The sequence below is a fragment of the Melitaea cinxia genome, chromosome 24, assembly GCF_905220565.1.
Source record: "Melitaea cinxia chromosome 24, ilMelCinx1.1, whole genome shotgun sequence".
In the NCBI taxonomy this organism is placed as follows: domain Eukaryota; kingdom Metazoa; phylum Arthropoda; class Insecta; order Lepidoptera; family Nymphalidae; genus Melitaea; species Melitaea cinxia.
Window position 1 is genome coordinate 9,801,748 of NC_059417.1, and position 25,531 is coordinate 9,827,278.

At 38.5% G+C, this 25,531-nt stretch overlaps 1 protein-coding gene and 1 long non-coding RNA gene across 2 annotated transcripts; both read left to right on the forward strand.

Annotated features, from left to right (window-relative positions):
- The first annotated feature begins 893 nt into the window (after nucleotides 1-893).
- Nucleotides 894-2,977, forward strand: LOC123665392. The gene is made up of 2 exons (XM_045599705.1): nucleotides 894-2,268; nucleotides 2,676-2,977. Exons 1-2 carry the CDS (start codon nucleotides 894-896, stop codon nucleotides 2,975-2,977), a joined length of 1,677 nt encoding a protein of 558 aa, XP_045455661.1.
- A 10,002-nt stretch (nucleotides 2,978-12,979) lies between these two features.
- Nucleotides 12,980-25,291, forward strand: LOC123665609. The gene is made up of 3 exons (XR_006745083.1): nucleotides 12,980-13,068; nucleotides 14,573-14,574; nucleotides 25,281-25,291. It is a non-coding gene; the product is annotated as an uncharacterized LOC123665609 (long non-coding RNA).
- The last annotated feature ends 240 nt before the right edge of the window (nucleotides 25,292-25,531 follow it).

Below are 25,531 nucleotides of genomic sequence, written 5' to 3' on the forward strand. Positions count from 1 at the left end.
TTAACCAATACAGCATTAATCCTTATCCAATTAAATACCTTAAATATATTGTTGATTGAATATAGATCTATATGGCCCCTTACAGCATATGATTTAAATGAATATTTTCGAAGATATCACAGATTTAAAAATTGCGGGACGTAGCGTTTGCGGCGGTACCGGCCGGCGGGCGGTGGCGGCAACGTGCCTATAAATAGCCGGTCGGAGGCCCCGATTCTCCCTATAGCATTTTGAATTTAGCAGCGATCGGACGCGTTTATTATCGGAGCTCTCTAGCAAGGAAAATAACAATACTTAATAAAACAGTGCTTTTCAGCACGACAACGTATCAGTAATTATAAGTAAGCTACGATAAGTAATTGGATGATAGTAGTTTTAAAATATAAATTACATTTTATTGTAAGGTTAATTTTTAAATCGCACTTATAGTAATAATTAGTATAAGTACATACGGTTAGATAAGATTAACCATAATTTTTGTATTGGAATTTTCTATTAAGATCTTGGTTAAAATTTAGAGTTAGATCAATTTAATATTAGGGAATATATTTTCAAAAATCGTAATTTAAGTTGAGGTATGTAAGTTCAGAAAAATAACTTAATAGAATAGGTATCTTTTGTTGTTGATGATTGTTGATTATCTTTTGTTTTTAGTCGAACGAATAGCAAAGTATTTTTAATTAAATTAAAAACGTAGTTTAAGTTGAGGTATTTCAGTTAAAAAAAAACTGAATAGAATAGATATCTTTGTTTTTTTATGATCGTTGATTATCTTTTGCTTCTAAATGGTAAGTATTTAGATATTTTTTACTGCGGCACATACTAATAATATGGCAATTTGTGCATAGGTAATCATACATATAGAACTGAGTAAATTTTGTACAGAAATTATAATGTCTGGAAGACGTCATCGTTCGAACATAGGTCGTAGTACAGTGAATGCCAGAAGAGTACGTTCAGCAAGAGATGAAGAATCGTCAACGGAACGTGAGGCTCGCCTCAGTCAGGCTCGGGATAGAGTTGAGAGAGAGAGAGAATCTTCAGTAGAGCGTGAGGTTCGTCTCAGTCAGGCTCGGGATAGACATAGAGTTGAGATAGAGAGAGAATCTTCAGTAGAGCGTGAGGTTCGCCGCAGTCAGGCTCGGGATAGATATAGAGCTGAGGGAGAGAGAGAATCTTCAGTAGAGCGTGAGGTTCGCCGCAGCCGAGATAGGGATAGACATCGAATACAGAGAGCCAGAGAATCATCAGCACGAGTTAGTAATTTATGGGTAAATAAAGAAAATTCTGCCATGAATTACGATCCTTCAATTTCTTACAAGGACGATCGTCTAGTATCAATAGGTACTATGTCAGTAGTGTGTGAACATTGCTTGGCATTACAATTCAAGGACGAATCGAAAGGCATGTGTTGCTTACAAGGAAAAGTCAAATTAGAAGAAATTCTCCCTCCGCCTGAACCACTTCACTCTCTTCTTACGGGTTATCATCAGAAATCCAAACAATTCATGTGCAATATACGCCGTTATAATAACGCATTTCAAATGACGTCTTTTAAGAGTAAGCAAGTCGATGAGCGTGGGTTCATGCCTACATTTAAAATTCAAGGGCAAGTATACCACTTAGCTGGGAGCTTGCTCCCACTTCGACCCGATGATCACAAATTTCTGCAAATATATTTTATTGCAGATCCAGATACACAAGCATCTACGCGGTGTTCAAGTGTTGCACAGCCAATTGATAGAGATTTGATTAGATCTCTCCAAGATATGTTACATTCTCATAATTGCTATATACAGTCTTTCAAAACTGCGATTGAGAGTGTTCCAGCAAATACTCCTGACTTTAATGTTGTAATCCATGCAAATAAAGTTCCTGTTGGAGACCACAGAGGACGATACAATGCGCCTTCCACGAGTGAAGTAGCAGTGGTGATAGCTGGACAGCAATTTGACAAAAGAGATCTTGTATTGCATAGTCGTGATGATAATTTGCAAAAAAATTCAGAGTTACACAGATCTTATGACAGCTTACAATATCCTTTGATGCTATGTCATGGAGAAGATGGTTATGCCATTAATGTTTCTCAAGTTGACCCTATCAGTGGTATACCTCTGCGTAGAACAGTGTCATGTATGAAATACTATTGCTACCGTATAATGACAAGACGTAACAATTTCAACACTTTGCTTAGGTATGGAATGTTAACAAACCAATACTTGGTAGATCAATATGCGAAAATTGAATCTGAGAGATTGGCCTACATCCGTAATAATCAAACTAAATTGAGAGCCGAAAATTACGTTCATCTTCAGGATGCTTTACAGGCGAATGAACACCAAAAAACTGTGTTGTGTGGCTACGGCACTAAAGAATTTAGCCACCCCCTCTCTTCCCGTGGGTGTCGTAAGAGGCGACTAAGGGATAACAAGGTTCCACAACCACCTTGGAACTTAAGAAGCCGACCGATGGTGGTCTTCGGTGCGACAAAGCCAGTACTGCGGTCACCAACCCGCCTGCCCAGCGTGGTGACTATGGGCAAAACACATGAGTTCACGTTATTTTTGGCGTCAACTTGTGGAGGCCTATGTCCAGCAGTGGACTGTATAGGCTGTAATGATGAACACCAAAACGGCATTGGGCAGTTGGTTATACTACCTACCTCATTCATATAGGTGGACCTCGATATTTACACGAAAAATCGCAAGACGCCATGACTTATGTCAGAAATTACGGCAAACCCGATTTATTTATAACTGCAACATGTAACCCAAATTGGTCGGAAATCAAAGAAAATATTAACACCAATTTAACGCCACAAGACAGATACGATATAGTTAACAGAGTCTTCCATTTAAAAGTACAGAAACTCCTGCACCTCATTAACAAGTCTCATATATTCGGTCCGCCGCGCTGTCATATGTACACAATAGAATGGCAGAAACGTGGCTTGCCACACGTGCAACTGCTGGTGTAGTTAGTGAACAAAATTAGACCAAACCAAATTGACAGGGTTATTTCAGCTGAATTACCGGATAAAGTTGAAGATCCTAACCTGTACGAAATCGTAAAGAAACATATGGTACACGGCCCTTGCGGGACTTTAAGCCCGAATTCTCCATGTATGCGAGATTCTCGATGCAGCAAAAAATTTCCGAAGTCGTTCTAAACTCAAACAATTACTAGCGATGACGGATATCCCAAATATCGTCGACGATCGCCAGAACAGGGCGGGCAAAATGCCACCGTCCGAAACCATGATATTGATGGATCGTTCCCTATAATCCGCTCCTTTTGAAAATTTTTGATGCACACATCAACGTAGAGTAGTGCAATTTAATAAAGTCAATCCAATATGTTACTAAGTACATTAATAAAGGCAGTGATCAAGCCACTTTCAGCATACAATCACCAAATGAAGTGGAAAAGTATCAGTCTGGACGTTACATCTGCAGCTCTGAAGCTGTATGGAGGATTTTATCATTCGAAGTGCACGACCGGGCTCCCACAATTGTCCACCTTGCAGTTCATTTAGAAAATGGACAAAGAGAGACTGACTCTCACTGAGAACAATATACAAGAAGTTGTTAATAACCCGCGGGATACAACATTGACAGCATTCTTCAAGTTATGTGCTCAAGATGATTTCGCGTAAACTCTGACATATGACAGAGTTCCAAGTTACTATACATGGAACTAGAGTTCTAAAACTTTTCAACGGCGAAAACAAGGTACTGCGGTTGATGGTTTCCCGGGAGTAAAAAAAACGGATGCTCTTGGCAGAGTCTACGTGATTCATCCCAACAACAGTGGGTGGGGACAGCGAATGCTTTTATCTGAGAATGTTACTGTATATTGTAAAAGGCCCGACATCCTTTGTACATCTAAGAACTGTACAAGGTGTTGTTTACAATACTTCAAGCAACATGCAAAGCTATGGGGCTCTTGGAAGACGATTCTCACTGGGAAAACACATTATCAGAAGCAGCTGTATGTAGTTCAGCTACATCATTAAGATATTTATTTGCCATCATAGTAGCGTTTTGTCAAGTAACTGATTCTGTTACTCTATGGAATAAATTTCAAAAAAATATGGCTAGTGATATTCTAATTCGGCGACGGCGAGAGTTAAACTCAGATGATCCACAATATGATCAAAACATATTTGACGAAGCATTATTTGAATTGAACAAAGTAGTCCAATTACTTTCGGGTAAATCGATCAAGGATTTTGGGCTGCTGATGCCAGCTAATACTACTAACTCAGACTTAACTAACAGCCGAATACAGAAGAGAAACATCATTCGATTAAACGAGACTTTTACAAAATATAGCTCAAGATGAGCCACGATTAAACATCGACCAGAAAAAAGTATTCACTGCATTACTAGCAACAATTGATAACAATGAAGAGAAATTGTTTTTCCTTGATGCTCCAGGAGGTACAGGAAAACATTTTTAATCAATCTGCTTTTAAAAAAAGTGAGATCTACCAGAAAATTGCGTTAGCTGTTGCGTCATCCGGCATTGCCGCTACGCTTTTGGAAGGAGGCCGAACCGCACAGTCTACATTCAAGCTCCCGCTGAAAATCGCCACCGATGATAATAACAGCGTCTGTAGTGTTTCTAAACAGAGCAATACAGGAAAATTGATGCGTGACTTCATTAATAGGCTGGGACAAAGCTACCATGTCAAACAAGACGTCTGTGGAAGCATTGGATAGGACTATGCGCGATTTGCGCAACAAAAATTCGCCTATGGGAGGATGTACAATTCTGTTCTCAGGAGATTTCCGTCAAATTCTACCAGTTGTGACTCGAGGAACACGTGCTGACGAAATAAATGCTTCCCTAAAAAGATCCTACCTTTGGCCACATTTCAATAAATTAGAGCTTAAAACTAATATGAGGGTTTCGTCATCTTCACGTGAAACCAGGCTATTTCCAGAGATGCTGCTAAAAGTCGGGAATGGGAAGTTAACACAAAGTGAGGGAAGGATTAACCTAGAAAACCTTTGTGTTTTAATAGACAACATCCAAGAGTTAGTCAACAATGTCTATCCTGACATTGATAACATAAATTATAAGACAATAACTTGGTTTAACTTTGGCGATTCTGTCACCAACTAACGAACAAGTAGATAAGGTAAATAACTTGATTCTTTCAAAGATTGATGCGCCGACGAAAATATACTACTCGGTCGATACTGTTCTCGATTTGGAAGAACCTGTTCATTTTCCTACAGAATTTCTGAACTCTTTGAACCCGTCTGGACTCTTTCCTCACAAAATGGTGTTGAAAGTAGGTTGTCCTGTTATTTTATTAAGAAACCTGAATCCACCTAAACTTTGCAATGGCACGCGTTTGCTGGTAAAATCACTGAAAACTTTCATAATAGAGTGCACAATACTCACAGGATGTGGTACCGGAGAAGATGTATTGATTCCCCGAATCCCTCTGATACCAACGGATTTACCCTTCCAATTTAAACGTTTACAGTTTCCGGTAAAGACATCTTTTGCATTGACAATTAATAAATCGCAGGGTCAAACCTTCAATGTTGTAAGCTTAGATTTGAGCGTTGACTGTTTTTCACATGGCCAACTGTATGTCGCTCTTTCAAGAGTAACCTCTAGAGAAAACATGTTTGTATTGTCTAATGACAAGAAAGCTGTGAACGTTGTATATAAAGACATTCTGTAATATATTGATTGTTGTAAAAATAAAATAAATAGGTTAAAAATCAAAAAGTAAAAAACGTAGTGTATATTCCAAAGATATATTGTATTCCTGTAGTGTATTTAGCATCAGCATTGCACCCGTGCGAAGCCGGGGCGGGTCGCTAGTATATATATATATATATATATATATATACAGTCGAATTGAGTAACCTCCTCCTTTCTTTGAAGTCGGTTAAAGCATATATTCCTTCATATCAGAAAATTTTAGTTAAAACAGCGTAATGTTTTTTACTTCGGTATTTTTAGTAAATCGTGTTTTTTGGAAATCATATTTAAATACGAATTACAAAAACATGAATAATATTTTCCGATTTTACCGGCACATACATACATATATATATTACATAATAATAAAAAATATGAACTGTTTATTTAAATAAAAAAATCATGAGTGCAATTAGAAAAAAAAGGACAAAGATGATCGATTGGAGATATGGGGATTTGAACCGTGGTGTTCGCGGTCGATCCCGACCGGCCGATTTCCCACTTGAGTTATTACAACTTTATTGACAGTTGCGAAATTTACCTTCGTATTCTAACGATATTGTATCTATTTTTCATTGCCAAAAAAACAGGGATAAAATGAAATTTTCTAAAAATGAATCCAAGCTATATCGATTTTGCATTGTAAATTTCATTAAAATCGTTGGAGCCGTTTCCGAGATTCAGATTTATAAATATTTATATACAAGAATTGCTCGTTTACTAGTATTAGATACGCGTGTTTGACCGGACGAAAGGACGACGATGACGTCAAAATAATAGTAATAACGTTTAAGTACCGCGGGCGCGGCTTCTAAATATTTAATTATCAAAAAAAAGTAAATAAATTCAAAATTAAAAACAAAATGAATATCAAAAATTTTGGTGAACTTGCAAGCTCCATTTTAAATATCATGAACAATTAAATCATTATCTTTATACCAGAAGAACGTTTTAAAACGTTTCAATTATGATGAGAATCTTATTAATGAGTCATTTCTCTTATTCTGTGGTATGAGTAATGTTCTTTCAACGCATTAAGAGAGGGTACAGAAAGAAATATATCGTTTAAAGTTCCTCCTTCTAAAATATATATCCATGTTGAGCCATTCTAAATGAGAATTAGATTTTAAATTAAATCCGGTCACCAACCCGCCTGGCCAGCGTGGTGACTATGGGCAAACACATGAGTTCACGCCATTTTCGGCGTGAACTTGTCTCCACAAGTATGTCTATGTCCAGTAGTGGACTACGAAAGGCTGCTGTGATGATAATGATGTGATGAATGATGACACACACACGGTCATATGCTCCTATGGTAAGCAACTTAATGCTTGTGTTATAGGTAACCGCCAGCTAATATAGCTAAATACTTTTTTTTTGATAAATATACATAGAAATATTACATATATAAATATATAAATACAAATATTACACCTTTTTATTAATCTATGTATTTATTTAAAAGATAATTTAAAAAAAATATTCGTTCTATATAAACTATGTTTGCGAAATTTCAAACTCCTCCGTCCGTGCAATTTTCGTAAAAAGGGGTACTAAGTTTTTGCTTCGCGTATTAATACATAGAAAATATTTGGTACATATCAAAAAACAATTTGTAACGATAATAACTACGCTTCATCCTGTAATATCCCACTGCTGGGCCTCTTTCCCCACGTAGGAGCAGGATCAAAGCTTAATACACCACGCTACTCCAATACGTGGATATTATAAGACAGATAATAACTATATTAGTATAAAACTGTGTCGCAGTCATTAACGCCCACCTCACAAAGGGCCGTATCATAAAGTTGACCAAATATAACAAATATAAACACAAACACAATATTATCACTAGGACAAAGATCAAACAATAACAAAATAACCATGATTTATTTATTTATTTACTTATTCAGAAAACCAACAGCTTCTTATATACTATTCTTATCATAAAGCATATTACAAAAAATCAAGCCAATAACAGGTTTCCCTAAAGTTAACAAATTGTGGAGATATCGTTGACAAAAAAGAAAACAACAGTCACAATCAGTACATTCTGATACACAAAAAATGCTTATAAGAGATGCAGTTAACTTACACTTAACAATATACATATATAAATAATAGTAAAAGAAGCATATATAAAGAGAGCTACACATTATACATATACAGATACATAATATATACTTATAGTTTATACATTGTTACGGTGACTCAGATAGTATTTTTATTACATTTGTTTTAAATATCCTTTTAGACTTTGTGAAGATGTCGACGTTTTTAAATAATGTGTTATGCGTATGAGGGAGTCTCAGTAACAGCGAGTTTTTTAAATAATTCGAATAATGTTGAGGAACTTCTAATATAGATAGTTTGCAGTCTAGAGTGTTTAGAGCGATTCCACTGATAGCATTTTTTCCAATTTAGTGTGAAGAAGAGGAAGAAAAACTGTATCAAACGCTTTAGATAGATCCAAGAAGATACAAAGAGTCTTCATTTTCCTGTCCACATTTGTAATCGCATCACCAAAGTCATAAGCGCATCCTCTGCCAGCTCTAAAGCCATATTGGTTACAAGCAAGCAAGTAATATTTCTCTAAATAAGAGTAAGACACGAGTCTTATATTTATATTTTTTCCATAAATCTTAGATAGTGAACTTAAAACAGAAATGGGTCTATAAAATAGTAAAGGACAACTACCATTCTTAAATATTGAGTGGACAATGGCAGTTTTGAAAACTTCGGGGAATATTCTTTGAGACAAGCAGATATTACAGAACCTAGTTATAAAGGTAGTGAGAATGTCCACGGTGTTTTTAAGGATGTCGTTATACCATCCCACCCTACTGTACAACTCTTAAGACCAAGAAGATTAAGATAATTCTGCTTACCTCGGTCCTGACCTCTATGCCATCGGTCTGATTTAACACCGTCGAGGTTGACGCCAACTGTGAAGCGACGTATGGTAGGAAATGCTGAAGGTTATGCTCTAGACTACTAGCTTTCGAAGCGAAATTTTTATCTATGCTTGGTAAGAAATCGTTAACTTGTTACTGACTTTATCGGTTTTTTCGTTAGATTATTAGATATTGGTGATTTTTTTAATAATTGACCAAGTTCTTTTAAAATTTTTACCATGTACCAGAATTCGTAGATTTCAAAGGCAATCTTTATTTTCCTCAACAAATTGTTGCAAAAGTTTCTGTAACGATTATGGATAATTCTAGAAGTCATTTTATTAAGATTCATTTTAGGCTTTAATATACAGTTTATCACGAATGAAAATGTTTTAAATTAGGGAAAACGTGAATCAGATTGAATATTATTATTAATTATTCTAGCATCTCTGTAACGATTTTAATAAAATAATAAAAAAATAACGAAAAAATTAAACAGATACGTACGTGTAATGTACAATTCTAATTTTGCATCTTGTGATCATCGTTTAGCATGATCATTTTAGCCACTGACGCTATTAGTAGACACTAAGAATCATTATGACGAATAATTTCTATACATTTTTTGTCTTCGTGACTTAGAAACTTGACACAATTGCTTAATAAAATTTTGTGGTCACTTAACGTAACTATAACGTTTAAAAATGTATTCAACTGTTGTTAAAAATATGCCTTTTGGGATAGCGATTTCCAGATTCAAATAGTAGATTATTAACCAAGGGGATAAAGCAGTGTCTTCTGTCGCGGGTGACGATTTCAATCGCGAGCGTAACGAAGGACTCGAGGTTTACTCCCGAGCGTAGCGAGGGTGTTAAAAACTTAAATCACGAGCGAAGCGAAGGATTTAAGACGAGTCCTGAGTGTAGCGAGGGATTTAAGTTCACCCAAGACTAAGACAGCTTTATCACCGAGGAAAATACTTTACTTTTCGTACCATTTGCGAAAAAATTAACACAATAATAATATGAGATAAGCATTTATTAAAAATAATGACAATTAAAAGTAAAAGTTAACATTCGAAACATTGGTCCAATTATTGAGTTTTCGTAATTTTATTTAATAATCATAACAGCATTAAATGCGTATTCCTTTTTCAAAAAGATGTATAATGCTTTATACACAAGCTCAATGGTTTAAACACAGATATAGTTCAGTATAAATTTCGGTAAGTATTCGAAATTTAAATCACATTCTCCCCCTAGAGGATGAATGAAATTCAGTACAATTTTCTTTCCCTGTTTTTAACAGATTAAAAATGACTATTGTTATGTTCGCTTTTTGTGGCATAGAATGTCACTTTTTTCAGCAAGTGGTACGAAAAATATTATTATAACCCCAATATTATAAATATTTAAAAATTTTAAATTCAAATATTTTTAATTTTACTTAAAAAATGAGTAATAATAAAATGATTGTAAAATAAAATGAAATAATATTGTTATATTTTCATTTACTTATTTAAGTTTTTAACAATTACGGGCAGGTAAGTAAGCATATCTAATGTATTTACATATATTAACTAGAATGACGTACTTGTAATATAAGAAAAAAAGTTATGCAACAATTAATATGATAATTTTATTTTATTACGGTAAGAATAAAGATGTTTGAAAAGATAATATTCAAATGTTATTTTATAATAATTGTGTTTGCTGGCGAACGAAAAAAATCGACTTCAATTACATCGACAAGTAATACAACGTAGGTAGACAGAAAAATAGTCCAGTAAATATGCATTATCAAAGATTACTCCCAAAGTTGTAATCAGATCTCGATGAAATTTAAATGTGACCACATGATAAACATCGGCTTTCGATTAAATTACAAATCATCAAAATCGGTACACCCAGTAAAAAGTTATGCGGATTCTCAAGGGTTTCCTTCAATTTCTCTGAGATCCTATCATCAAATCCTGGTTTTCTTATTAAAGTACCACACCTGGGATATCTCCTTTCCAACAAAAAAAGAATTATCAAATTCGGTTCATAATCGACGAAGCTATACGAGACGAACATACAAAAAAAAATACGGTCAAATTGAGTAACCTCCTCCTTTTTTGAAGTCGGTTAAAAAGGATTTAATTGTTACCATAAATAAAAATTTAAATGATTGTTGCGTTGATCATGCATTTCTTTGTACGTTATCGGTAGTAAATAAAAAGTGTGTGTACATTTATGTACGCACGTAAGAATTTATACTTCATTGGCTAGCCTATCTTCACGTTTTACCTTCTTCGTTGACTAGCCATCTTCAGGGTGTCGGTTTTTTAGTGATGGTGTGCGCGCGCATCGTAAAAATTTACTCTCATAATTTTTCCCTAACACGCCAAAAGAAGTATAACATCAAAAATATCTATATTTACATAATGAATAAAATAATTCTATTCATTTAATAATTTTGATATGCTATTTAATCGTTTTATTTAACTGTTCGGCAGATTATACAAAATACTGTATGATCAGCCGTTGTGTATGGCATTTCTGGACAACAAGAAAGTCTTTGACGCTATCCTAGATTCCCTGTAGAGATGTCATAACGACTTGCGATGTATCGAGGTACTGAGGTGTATGTACGCCTGGCGACGATGATCGTCCATATCGAAGACCAGCGAATAAGACCCATTTTCCTTCGTCACGGGGTAAGATAGGGGGATTTAATATCACTGAAACTGTTTGCCCATGCGCTGTAGGATGTCTTTCCAAATCGGTTCAGCATTTTCAATGATTAACAGTAAACCTACAAACAAATTAATTAACGCACCTCCTTATAATAGGAATACGAGGATACTTTCAACTTATTATTTTAGAAGCGTTTCGATAAATTATTTACCAATTTAGGCATCAATGCATACTTAAATAGAATCATAAAGTTGTATAATTCAATTTAAAAGAGGAAGCAGATATTGATATTTTTAGATAATCTGGTAAAGCATTTAAGTGTAAAGTTAAGATGCTTTTTTTACCCGACTGCAAAGGAAGGATTATGTTTTTCGCGCATATCTTGTATGTATGTATGTCATATTCTTTATTACTTCATATCTCCAGAACCTTAAAACAGATTTACATAGTTGACGTTAGATTTGTCTTAGCAGCCCAAGTGTTCTTAGATAGGTGAAGTTAAAAAAATCAACTATGGCGAATGTACGAAGCCATTAATAGATATTAAATTAAAGGGCTCAATACATGGATTTTAAAAAGGTGTATTATGATTATTAGCAGGCATGAAATTGAAGGATAAGTCAAATCATTCTCTCGTTTTGCATGTCTCCGACTGCATGTTATGTACGATGTTGTATAAAATTTCGAAGGGCTACCGTATTGATATATTTAAGTGTACAGTACATAATATTTGATATTAATTCGATTTATTTCGCTGGCTTTGTATAATTATTGAATTTTTATCTTGTTCCAGCCTTTGCAGTTGATTTTTTACTAGTTGTTCTTCACGCAGACAAGATTTTTATTAATTATTTTATTTACATTTGAATTCTGCATGGTGTACAGTTTATAAAAGAGTGAGAGAGTACATGAAAGAGGAAGACATAAGGTAAACCAAACCCAATGAAAGTTGATCTAACACTATGTCTATTAAGATATTTTTTATATAGCGTCTGTTTTATCTCTAAGTCGCAAGTAAATAGGTTACTTCTAGGTAAACGCGCTCCAACCTAGACCGCATTTTTACTTATCATCAAGTGAAATAGTGGTCAGACGCAATCCTATCATTGTACAAATTAAGAAATTTTTAAGTAAAATATATAGGCAGAAGTACATACGTCATAATTATGTGCCGTATAAATCTTAGGTATATGCAAAACAGCAAATTCTTAAGAAATAACCTAAATTAAAGGAGGTTATTAGATTGTAAAGTCATCACATTGCTGAATGTGCGAAAACTTGTACAAACTCAAATTGGAATTACCAATTACATACTGTACGAACATATATTTCATTTCATTATATCATATATCAAGTGATTACTTATACCTATCTCTAACCATTTTTACTTACTAATAGATTTTATTTTTGTATTTATATGTATGTATTTACAGAATTCGCGATGTATTACTCCGTTTTAAAAGTTTTATGATAATGTTTGAAATTGGTCTTTCATGATTTTTTTTGAGGTTTACCTACATATTTTAACTGTTTAACACGGATTTTAATTGTTATATAGGTATCATAATTATTACTAAATTGTTCGAAATATTATTGTATTTTTTTTAAATTAAATATGAAAACGGGCTTATAATTTATTTTATTCTTATTAGTGAGTGATTGGTGTTTTTTTTCCTCGTTTTATTGCCTCCACCGGTGACAAGAGGACTGATGAATTTTTTGCCCAGAGAATCAGCATAGCGATTCAACGGGAAAATGCTGCCAGCATTGTTCCACCATTCCACCGTAACTGTCTGTAAATATTTAGTTCATATGTTGTGAATTGTAAATATGTATAATATCGTACAATTTCGTATTAAATGTTACTTAATAATATTTTGTTCTTGTTTCCATACACCATGTTATGATTCGAGATTACTTAAGCTCGGTCCTGAAAATATATATATTTTTATAGCATTTTATTTTATTTATAACTAGCTGACTCGGCAAACGTTGTCTTGCCGCTAAACGCTATTTAAAAATAGGGGTTTGTTGTAGAAGGGTGAAAATTTAGGGTTGTTTTTAATTTTTAATGCCAAATCATAATAAAATAAAAATATATAATTTATCAAAAAAAAAAAAAAAAATTAGGTGTGGACTACCCTTAACATTTAGGGGGATGAAAAATAGATGTTGTTCGATTCTCAGACCTACCCAATATGCACAAAAATTTCATGAGAATCGGTCAAGCCTTTTCGGAGGAGTTTAACTACAAACACCGCGACACGAGAATTTTATATATTAGATTATTGAGTTTTGTTTTTTAATAAATACTGCCTAATAATTTATTGAATACCCACGTAACATTCTTACAATATTTATCTTATCACCGTTATTTTTTAAAACGAAAACTATTCTATTTTAACACACGAAAATTGTAACATAATAAATTCAAATTTAGAGAATACAAATCAAATAATGGTTACCGTAATTTTATGTAAAAAAAAAAGAATATAATCAATCATATAATAAATAAGCTTACCACAAAAACACTGTTTTGAACAGAATCATGGTTTACAGGAAAAAAAAACACTTGTGTGACGTCTTTCACTCATTCACGCATTTAAATTAATGGTAGTGTCAAAATAGTATCGAAGATTGAACGAATATGTTGTAGGACGGAGAAGACACGGGGCGCGTTGACCACGACCGCTGAAATTGCCGTTCCACTAACGTAAAAAACGTCGCGGGCGTTGTAGCCGAATTTTATAAGTGGAACGCATATTTGAGCGCTGTTAGGTGTAAGCTGTGTGCTCGCAATATGGCGGCATGGTGAAAATATGGCAGTTAGTATGGGTTGTGAGTGAATATTTCGCATTGATTGGAGTGAAACTTAATTCAACATCAATTCCCAGGAATTTATCGTTGCGTTTTTGCCGAATCGAATAAGAATATAACATTCACAAACTGACATTGACAGTTGTTTTTTTAAAATTCCTGCCACGTTTTGATGAAAGCCAACTCTGACCCTTTTTGTTGGTGGTCATTTTGTGGGTGAAGTGGGCGCGATATGGACGCGAATAGTGACGTCTTTTATGACATCAAGCGATCGCCCGCGACGACCACAGGTGGAACGATAGAAAGGACTTTATTGTCGTCGTCTTAGTGGAACGCGACCACAATACAATACAATACGATACAAATATACTTTATTGTACAACCAAAAACAGTACAAATAATATAAAAGAAAAAGAAACAAGCGAGAAATAATAATAATAATAATAATAATAAAAGCCGTGTGGTTCCCGGCAGAGTAGAATAGGACCACCCCTTCCTACGCCTAGGGTGTCGTAAAAGGCGACTAAGGGCAACAAAAGCTGCATAACACCCGCGCAGCCTCCTTGGAGAGCGTGAGTGCCTCTCCAAGTGAGTATATTAGCACTCAAAAAAAATACTATGATGGAGGATGATTTACAAAGGCGCATAGGGCCGCTGCCTGGGGGACGCCAGGGCGCGTCTGGAGCTGGCGCTGGACGTGGCAGCATGCGGGCCGCCAGCCAACCCCGCCGACCGGCACCACCACCTGACCGGTCGGGTTATCCACCATCCCCGCCAGTTGGCTTGGCGACGACAGAGTCCCAAGGGACTCAGCATTCGTTGCCCGCCGCTGGTGGAGTACGTCGCATGAGATGGACACCGAAAATGAACGAGAGTGTCATGCGTGCGTACTATAGGGCTGTAGGACGTGAAACCGGGCGGACTGGCTACCGGGCAGTAATGCACCGCGAGTTCCTACTGCTTGAGCCTACGCTAACTGTTACGGAACAGAACCTGGCAGATCGAGCTCGGTACATCCAACGAAAGGGCATATTTGACGCCGCCGAGCTCGAACGATTTCGACGTGAGGCTGCTCCTGAAGTCGAACCCGTGTCCACGGTGCGCAACGAAGTGTCAGCGCAACAAGAAGGCGTTCGTAGCGAAGCGCCTGTGGAGGTGATCACTGAGGGAGCAGTCGCCCAAAAAGTAGAACAGATGAGAGGGATCTTGCAAGAGGCGATTTCCGAGACTCGAGGCGCTCCTCTGGAAATGAGACCGCGACTCTCTCGCCTCCCCCTCAATGCCGCGACGCGGAATGCCATTGAGGCAGCCAACAGACTTTTGCCGCCCTATTTGGAAGGCAGCCTCAGCTTGGAGGATACGGGTTCTATTCTCTTCGGCGCCGCTCTAGCGGTGCACCGCCTTGTCGGAGCCAAGACCCAGGAGTCTGGACGCGCTACTCATAAGAATAGCGACGTACCAGCCTGGAAGAGGAGAATAGAACGCCGTATCAACCTGGCCAGGGCCCTCATTGGTAGGCTGCTAGCTTTCAGGTCGGGCAACACAAGGCCAAGGATTGTGCGCTCTGTTAGAATGGCCTTCAACGGGCTAGGCATCAGCCTCGATCAGCCTGACATCATAGCCGATAAACTAACGGAGCGCATCGACGGCCTGAAGCAGAGAATCGCGGCATGGGGAAAGCGCATTCGCAGGTACTCTGAGAGAGTTGAGCGCTTTCGACAAAATCGCCTCTTCGTGAGTGATCAGAAAAGGTTCTATAGAAAGCTGGAGAACCCGATATCGAGCTCTGCTTCCCTAAAACCGAGTACGGTTGACCTCGTCGCCTTCTGGCGCAACATATGGTCAGGGGAGGTGGAGCACGAGGAGGGCCCTTGGATTGCGGCGGTTCAGGACGCATGTGCTAAAATCGAACCGATGAACCCAATCGCCATCTCTACGGAGGACGTCAGTGGTGCGGTCCGGCGGGCTCCGAACTGGAAAAGTCCGGGGGCCGACGGTCTGCATCACTACTGGCTGAAAGGGCTCTCGGTCTGCCATGCGACCTTGGCTCGACAATACCAAGAGGCAATAGATCGGAAGACACTCCCGAACCTTTTCACTACCGGGATCACTCACTTAGCTCCTAAGTCCACCAACACCGCAGATCCCACCAACTACCGCCCCATAACGTGTCTGACCTCCATCTACAAGACACTGACGTCCGTTCTGAGCTGTAAGATCTCACGACATATTGGTGAGTTTAATATCTTGTCTGCAGCTCAGAACGGATGTCGTGGAGGCGGTCGCGGTACAAAGGAGCTCCTTCTCATCGACTCTGTGGCGGGCCAGCTTGTCAGACGCAACCGTCGGAACTTTTCGGCCGCCTGGATCGACTACAAAAAGGCTTTCGACTCGGTACCTCATTCATGGCTCCTGAGGGTCCTCGAGCTGTACAAGGTTGACCAGGCAGTTCGAGACTTCCTCGGAGTATGTATGGGGCAATGGAGCACGATCCTATGTCTCCAGGGCGAGCGACTGACGGGGGCGGATGACCCAATCAGGATACGGAGGGGTATTTTCCAGGGTGATTGCCTGAGTCCACTATGGTTCTGCTTGTCCTTGAACCCTCTAAGCACCCTGCTGGAGCGTTCGGGGACAGGCTTTCAGTTTCGGAGAGGAGGTACTAAAGTCTCCCACCTTCTCTACATGGACGACCTCAAATTGCTGGCACCTAACGCTGCACGCCTGCAGGAACTGCTGAAAATCACTACGGAGTTCAGCAGTTCCATCAGGATGCAGCTTGGAGTAGATAAATGTGCGGTCGTGCATGTGGACAGGGGTCAGGTGACTCAATCGTCGCAGCTTAGTCTCGAATTAACATCATTCAAGACCCTTTCCGAAGCTGAATCTTACCGGTATCTGGGTATGTCACAATGCATAGGGGTGAAGGAAGTGGACATGAAACAGGCAGTTTGTGAAATCTTTTTTGGACGGCTGACAAAAGTTCTTCGGAGCTACTTGTCTGGAGCCAACAAGGTCCGAGCTTATAACGCTTGGGTCATGCCCACTCTCTTGTACACCTTTGGCATACTCAGATGGACTCAGACCGAACTTGACGCCCTGGACAGAAGAGTCCGCACAACTATGACGCACCATCGCATGCACCACCCTAAGTCGTCGGTCATGAGACTGTACATCCCGCGGAAGTGTGGTGGTCGAGGCATGTTAAGCGCTAAGACTATGCATAACCGCGAGGTGTGCAGCCTCAGGGCCTACTTTGAAACGAGACGGGACAGCGCTTTGCATGGTGACGTTTCAATGTGTGACAAAGGACTAACCCCCCTAGCCTTGGCCAAAGAGAACTGGCAGAAACCGGTCGTACTGAGCACCTCTGACCGGGAGACCGTATGGATGGAGAAGGAACTGCATGGACGGTTCTACAAGGCGCTTCACGCACCACACGTGGACAGTAAGGCCTCCGTGCAGTGGCTGCGATTCGGCGACCTCTTTGGGGAAACCGAAGGTTTTGTCTGTGCAATACAAGATCAGGTGGTCAAGACGAACAACTACCGAAAGCACGTCCTGAAGGATGGCACTCCCGACTTCTGTCGAGCCTGTCGTCATCCCGGTGAGTCACTCAGGCATGTGCTTTCGGGTTGTTCCGTGCTTGCTAATACTGAGTACTTGCACAGACACAACCAAGTGGCCAAGATTCTCCACCAAGAGCTTGCTCTTATGTACGGTCTCCTGGAACAGAGGATGCCGTATTACCAATACTCACCGGTGCCAGTACTCGAACGCGACGGAGTCCGGCTCTACTGGGACCTGCCTATCGCCACAGACAGGACGATACTGGCGAACAAGCCTGATATCGTGGTGATGGACAGGGCACGGTCGAGGGTATTTTTAGTGGACATCACCGTCCCGCATGACGAGAACCTCGTGAAAGCCGAGACTGAGAAAAAACGTAAATATCTGGATCTGGCGCACGAGATTGTCGACATGTGGGGTGTGGGGTCTGCTGAAATAATCCCTATCGTAATATCTGCCAACGGTTTGATCCCGGTTAGCCTCGCTCACCATCTGAGGCAACTGGGGATCCGGGACGGTTCGCTCGCAGCCAGGATGCAGAAGGCGGTGTTACTTGACTCGGCTAGGATTGTCCGCCGGTTTCTCAGCCTACAGCCCTAACCCCCGGCCGTTTGATCTCCCTGCCGGGGCGTATTCCTCCACCCGCTTATATTTATATATGTAAGTATAAGTAAATTTACTATATTATTTATATAAGTAGTTATTATAATATATGTATCTATTATGTATTGGGCGGGCGGAGTGACATTCAGTATAATAATAACAAAAAAGGAATGTACAAAAGGCGGTCTTATCGCTAAAGAGCGATCTCTTCCACGAATAATCGATTCGGTCAAGACTTCAACATCAATAGAATTTTGAAGACCGTAGATATTGGTTCTATGTTTCATGCAAGTCACTAATTTATATTATTCTATAATATATAATATATATAATATACGCTTTTCACATTAAACATAATGTTATTGTAAAATGATTACTCAAATATGGTTTTAAGCTTGCTTGAATAAAGAAGTTTTTAATATTTTTTTTTAATTTAAAAATTTACATCCATTGGTTCAAAATGCCCATGCCTTTTGTTAATCATGCATGCATTATAATAATACCATAGGCGATTTTTCATTATTACTACAGATTGACAGTCCTGTAACTGCCTAGTAAAACTAGGACGTGGTCCGACGCTGACGGTACTTTTTTTCCTTACAAAATACTGTTTGATGGAAAAGTATACACATCATTCATTTGTAATTTGAACATATTATTATTTTTCTTATCTATGTCTATATTTACACTTATTTGCTACTTATCATATATGTACACTTATTTCCTAGTTACCATAATTATATGTACACTTATGTTCTACTTACAATATACACTTAACCTATGTTACTATTAGTAAGGGATTTATTTTTATTTTTAACCGGTTCTAAATTCGACTGTATTTTTTTAAAATCAGAACTTTTGACCGGGTGGACCGATTTCGACAATTTTTTTTAATCGAAAGGTCGTGTGTGTCAATCGGTCCCATTTAAATTTATTTGAGATCTAACAACTACTTTTCGAGTTATATCTAATAATGCATTTTTACTTGACGCTTTGTCCGATGTACCGATTTTGATAATTCTTTTTTTGTTGGAAAGGGGATATCTCTAGTTTGGTACCATGATAAGGAAACCAGAATCTGATTATGGGATCCTAGAGAAATCGAGGGGAACTTTTTACTGGGTGTACCGATTTTGATAATTTTTAATTTAATCGAAAGCTGATGTTTATCGTGTAGTCACATATCAATTTTATCGAGATCTGATAACTACTTTTTGAGTAATCTTTGATAACGCGTAGTTACTTGACTATTTTTTCGTCGATCCATGTTGTATTACTCGTCGATGTAATTGAAGTCGGTTTGTTTTCGTTTGCGAGCAAACACAATTATTTTTTATTTTTTATATATTTATTTATATATAGTTATTATTTATGTTTATTTATTTATAATCTATTTATTTCTATTATTTACTTAAATTTCACTACATTACGTACTTACATAAATACACGTACATAATTATATATCTATATCTACTTTATTTGTATATCATACGCCACGCCTGCCCCCAGCATCTTGAACGGAACCCTTGCCAGCGAAATATCACGCTTGTAGATAGTTTTTCTTCTACCCAGCGCTCGGCTAACGAACCTGCATGTATTGCGTCATCACCGCTGTCAGTGTAGTAGACATAGGTGTTAGTGTGTCTTGTCAACGCTACTACCGCATGAGGCACACTGTCGTGGATTGGTAGCCACTCGGTCTTTGTCTGGACGATGATGACCTCGCCGGAGGTTTGCCCTTGTGCTTCATGAATGGTCATTACGTGCGATCCCTCTCCAGTGCCGTATTCCTGGTCTATCAGGATTTTTTTTCTCTTCCTGCGTATAGAACAAGTATAGGTGTCCTTTTGAAGTTTTGGTACTGGCGCGCTATTGTATCCATTCATTCTGAGGGAGTGGATGATCGGATTTGACGAGTACATATTTACGTATACCTCACAAATGGCATATACAACGTCCACGGGACTCCGGTTCGTGCAGGACAACTCAGTTTTTAATTATTAGGTCATCATTACAGCCTATCACAGTCCACTGCTGGACATAGGCCTCCATAAGTGTACGCCAGAAATAGCGCAAACTCATGTGTTTTGCCCATAGTCACTACGCTGGGCAGGCGGGTTGGTGACCGCAGTGCTGGCTTTGTCACACCGAAGACGCTGCTGCCCGTCTTCGGCCTGTGTATTTCAAAGCTATCAGTTGGATGGTTATCCCGCCACCGGTCGGCTTTTTAAGTTTAAATGTGGTAGTGAAACTGTGTTATCCCTTAGTCGCCTCTTACGACACCCACGGGAAGAGAGGGGGTGGCTAAATTCTTTAGTACCGTAGCCACACAGTACGGTAATTACTAGGTATGTAGATATATATTTTTTCGAATTTGTGTTACAGATTACTGGATCAAAAGAATATACAAAATATTACAATAATATTAACGAATCGTTGTTAGTGATTTATCTACAGCAATGCTACGTTAAAAGCATAACATATGCTTACAATTTTTTAGTTTAGTTTATGTACACAGGAAAGGATAAATAAGAGAAAGCACTAAATACAAACACCGTATAAATAAACATTTAATATTTACAAGACTTTGTATGGAAGGCATCCACAGCATATTAAACTTTAAAAGTGTTATTTCAGAAAACGCAAAACCTAGAAATTAGAATTGGGCAACATCTAAGATATAAAGCAATTGAGCGTAAAATAGGTTATACAGTCTGTCCTAATGAAAGAGGTAAAAATAAAATATACAATAGTAGGTAGTGTGAGAAGTGTATTGAAGAACTCATATTCATTGTCACCTAACATTATTTAACTCTCCTGATAGAATATTTTAGCAATTCCGTTACTCATATTCATTGTCACCTAACATTATTTAACTCACCTGATAGAATATTTCAGTAATGCCGTAAAATAATGAAAATTATTATATTTATAAGAAATATTACTGTTATTAAATTTAATACATAAGCTAGTTCCGTCCTAAGCAACAACGACATTCTATAATGAACTGCACTACATACCTACAACCCTTTACCACCATTACCTTCTCTTAAAAATTAAAAAATTACACTAGTTTCGCATCGATGGATTCCACGTATTTAGTTAGATGCATACATAATATAATTAAATATTACAATTAATATAAATTTTTATCTTTAGAGATTTTATATATCCTCCACGACTTGATCAAGTTCATAATATTTAATGAGAAAACGAATTTAACAACAAAAGAAAATTTATATATGAAAGTAAACGAATCAAATCTGATGACTATACATACATATACATAATAATCACGCCTCTTTCCCGTAGGGGTAGGCAGAGACCACTTCTTTCCACTTGCTACGATCCTTACATACTTGTTTCGCTTCATCCACTTTCATTATTCCCTTCATACATGCTCGTCGGTTTAGGGTACTCTTGACCTGGCCTTTTTTCAAGACGTCCCCGATTTGGTCTTGAAATGTCCGCCTAGGTCTACCCCTTCCAACACTTCCACTCACACTCGCCTTATACACTTTTTTCGTCAGTCGTTCTTCATTCATTCTCTCGACATGACCAAACCATCTCAGCATACCTTTCTCAATTTTTGTCACTACATCTTCTTTCAGACCACACCGTTTCTTTATCTCACTATTTCTCATCCTGTCACTCAGTTTAACTCCTATCATACTTCTTAACGCTCTCATCTCAACTGCATTTATTCTGCTTTCATGTCTCTTCTGCCATACCCAACTTTCACTTCCGTACATGAGTGTCGGAAGCAACACCCCCTCATGCACAGCCAAACGAGCCTTTTTAGACACCTTCCGACTGCTCATAAAGGAGTTCAAAGCTCCGTTCACCATGTTTCCTGCATTCACTCTTCTTTCAATATCACTCTCACACTTTCCATCTCTTGTAAACTTCGAACCCAGATACACAAACTCATTCACCTGTTCAATTTGTTCATCTCCAATCACGATATTACAGTCTGTCACTACCTCATCTCTTTCAAACACCATCACTTTCGTCTTCTTTACATTCATCTTCATTCCCTTTCTAACAAAAGCTCCACTCATAGCAGTTACCATCTCCTGCAACTCCTCGGCCGAGGACGCAAGTAGTACTTGGTCATCAGCATAGAGAAGACATTTGACGAGTAACTCACCCATTCTCAACCCACTTTCATTCTCTTTTAACTCTGTCAAGCAATTGTCCATGAACAAGTTAAACAGCCACGGTGACGCTACACATCCCTGTCTAACACCTTTTTCGATATTAAACCATTCAGTGTATGCCCCGTTTATCCTCACACAAGCACTAGAATCCCTATAAAGAGATTGTAGTGCTCGCATGAGTGCGCCGCTCACACCGTACACGGACAATGCTGACCACAATTCATTCCTCACCACTCTATCATAGGCCTTTTCCAGATCCACGAACGCGCAATAGACCTTTTTGTTTTTTGCTAAAAAAATTTCGGCTATGAACCGCAAGGAAAAGACCTGATCCGTACATCCCATTCCCTTTCTAAATCCCGCTTGTGCATCCCATACTTTTTCATCTGTTTCATTCACAACCCTTTCAATCAACACTTTCGCATACAATTTACCGACGACGCTGAGAAGGCTTATACCGCGGTAATTTATGCAGTCCTTCTGATCTGATCTGATGACTTAACGTACTATATATAAATAATATTGCGTGCTAGAAGAAAAGATAAGTGATTTGCTTGGTGACAATTTTGTATCAATAGTATACAGAGACATACACATGTCATGATTGTCAAGTCATAAAAGAGGTGACAAAATTTTGCTGTGATAACTGAAAACCACAATGCTCTTACTGTTACCGTTCTTTTGATACAATGTATAAATCTATTGTCTAAGATCATATTTATTTCGAGGTTAAACGATTTTTTCTCTTAAACATAGGTTAGTAAAGTAAAAACACCAATACGTTACTGATTTTAAAAACTACACAGGCTTCATACATAACGCATTTCCAACAACTCTAAATCACTGGTTTATTCAACAGGGAGCGACAGCTTAACGTGTTCTCCGAGGCATAGTGGGGACACCCACAAGGACAGACATCCAAACTGGAAAGGAATATTTGTACAAATACAAATATCCATCCCAAGCGGGATTCGAACCCGCGAACCGTTGGTGTTTTAGGCGACTACTCGCATCACTACACCAGAGTGGTTGGTTATTCAGCTTGAGCAATTTTTAAAAGGCAAATCAAAATCAAAATCAAAAACAGCTTTATTCAAATAGGCTCAAAGAGCACTTTCGAATCGTCATTTTACAAATTAAAGCTTTAAAAATAAATTATTATATTTGTAGAAGTAAAGCTACCACTGATTCGGAATGTAGATTCTTTTGAAATTCTTTTTGTCGAGGCTTTTGAAAGATACTAGTTGGGAAAATGTAAGGAAATAAGTAAACATTGTACTCTGCTATGATGAATAAGTATACGTTTATTAAATATAATTCAATTTAAAGTCCACAATTTCAAACTAATAAAAATTACACTTGGGGTTACACAGGGGTCAACCCTAGAGCCGTTATTGTTTATAACATACTGAAATGATTAAAATACACAATTCTTTTTGTAGAGGCTTTTGAAAGATACTAGTTGGGAAAATGTAAGAAAATAAGTAAACATTGTACTCTGCTATGATGAATTAGTATACGTTTATTAAATATAATACAACTTAAAGTCCACAATTTCAAACTAATAAAAATTACACTCGGGGTTCCATAGGGGTCAACCCTAGTGCTGTTGCTGTTTATAACATGCTGAAATGATTAAAATACACTAATAATTAGTTAACTCCGCCGTTGCCGGTCCCAAGCCCGGATGTGAAAGGAGGAGGCTTCGTGAGAAGAACCACTCACTGGTAAAAACCAGCGGTTTAGGCTACCAGAAGCCTTAGGTCTCCCTAAAAAGACTGGCCCTGTGAGCACGGTTGCAAAGATGGCAGCCCCGTCACCGTGATCGGGATGCTGTGGGCTAATCACCTGCACATTCTTAAAGTAACAGATTGTGAAACCCTCAAAGAGAAAGAAAGACCGATCCCCCTTATTACCGATGACCTTTAGCGCGAAATTACGGACACGGATTGGATGTTGGAATGTCAGAACCATGACTCAACCTGAAAGGCTTCCGCAGGTAGCCAAAATCATGCGGGACTACAGCATTCATATCCTAGGATTAAGCGAAACGAGATGGAACGGATTTGGTGAAATAACATCTGATTTTGACTCGACCCTTCTGTACAGTGGAAAAGAGGATGAGAACGCAACTCGGGAGTACGGCGTGGGGCTGCTCCTGAGCCGTAGCGCGAAGAACAGCCTTCTGTCCTGGAATCCGATATCGGAACGAATCATCACAGCTCGGTTCTCATCTAGAGTCAGAAAAATCACTGTGATCCAATGTTACGCCCCAACTAACTCGGCATTGACGGATGAAAAGGAGAGTTTTTACGAGCAGCTGGAGTCGACCTTGAAGAGCACAAAGAAGCAGGATATAGTAATCCTGATGGGAGACCTGAATGCCAAGATGGGCTCAGACAACGAGGACCGAGAGCATTACGTGGGACGCGAAGGGGCCGCCGGAGTAATAAACGAAAACGGAGAACTCTTCGGCGACCTGTGCTCTGCACACGATCTGGTGATCGGAGGAACCCTGTTCAAGCACAAGGAGTGCCACAAAATGACCTGGATTTCCCCTGATGGTGTGACCCGAAACCAGATCGATCATATTGCGATAAGCAGAGCATGGAGAACATCGCTACTCGATGTTAGGAACCGTCGCGGCGCGGATGCGGATAGCGATCACCATCTTATTGTTGCTGATGTACGTCTCAGGATGGCAGCAGCTCAACCTAAGGTTGAGAAGGCATCCAAAAAGTTCAATTTGCAGATCCTGAGGAGCGAAGAGGGAAGAAAGGAGTTTAGTATTTGCCTTCGCAACCAATTTGAACTTTTGAAAGACCTGGAAGACGAGGACATGGACGAAGCTTGGGAGCGTATGCGTACTGCCTTCACTAAAGCCGGTGAAAAAGCCCTAGGCTATAAACACTCCAAACAAGAACCTTGGATGTCCCAGGAGCTGTGGTCTGCAATAGAGAAAAGGCAGAGTGTAAAGCTAGACCTGCTGGCCGCTAATAACTTTACCACCAAAAAGACCCTCGATGAAGAATACGCAGCCATACGTCTCCAAATTCGTAAATTGGCTAGACGCGACATACGA

Excerpts from the sequence above, each read along its gene's own strand:
- LOC123665392 (XM_045599705.1), top strand. The coding sequence starts at position 894 with ATGTCTGGAAGACGTCATCGTTCGAACATAGGTCGTAGTACAGTGAAT. Across the intron at positions 2,269-2,675 it reads TGAGAGATTGGCCTACATCC|GTGGACCTCGATATTTACAC; the intron begins GTAATAATCAAA and ends TCATTCATATAG.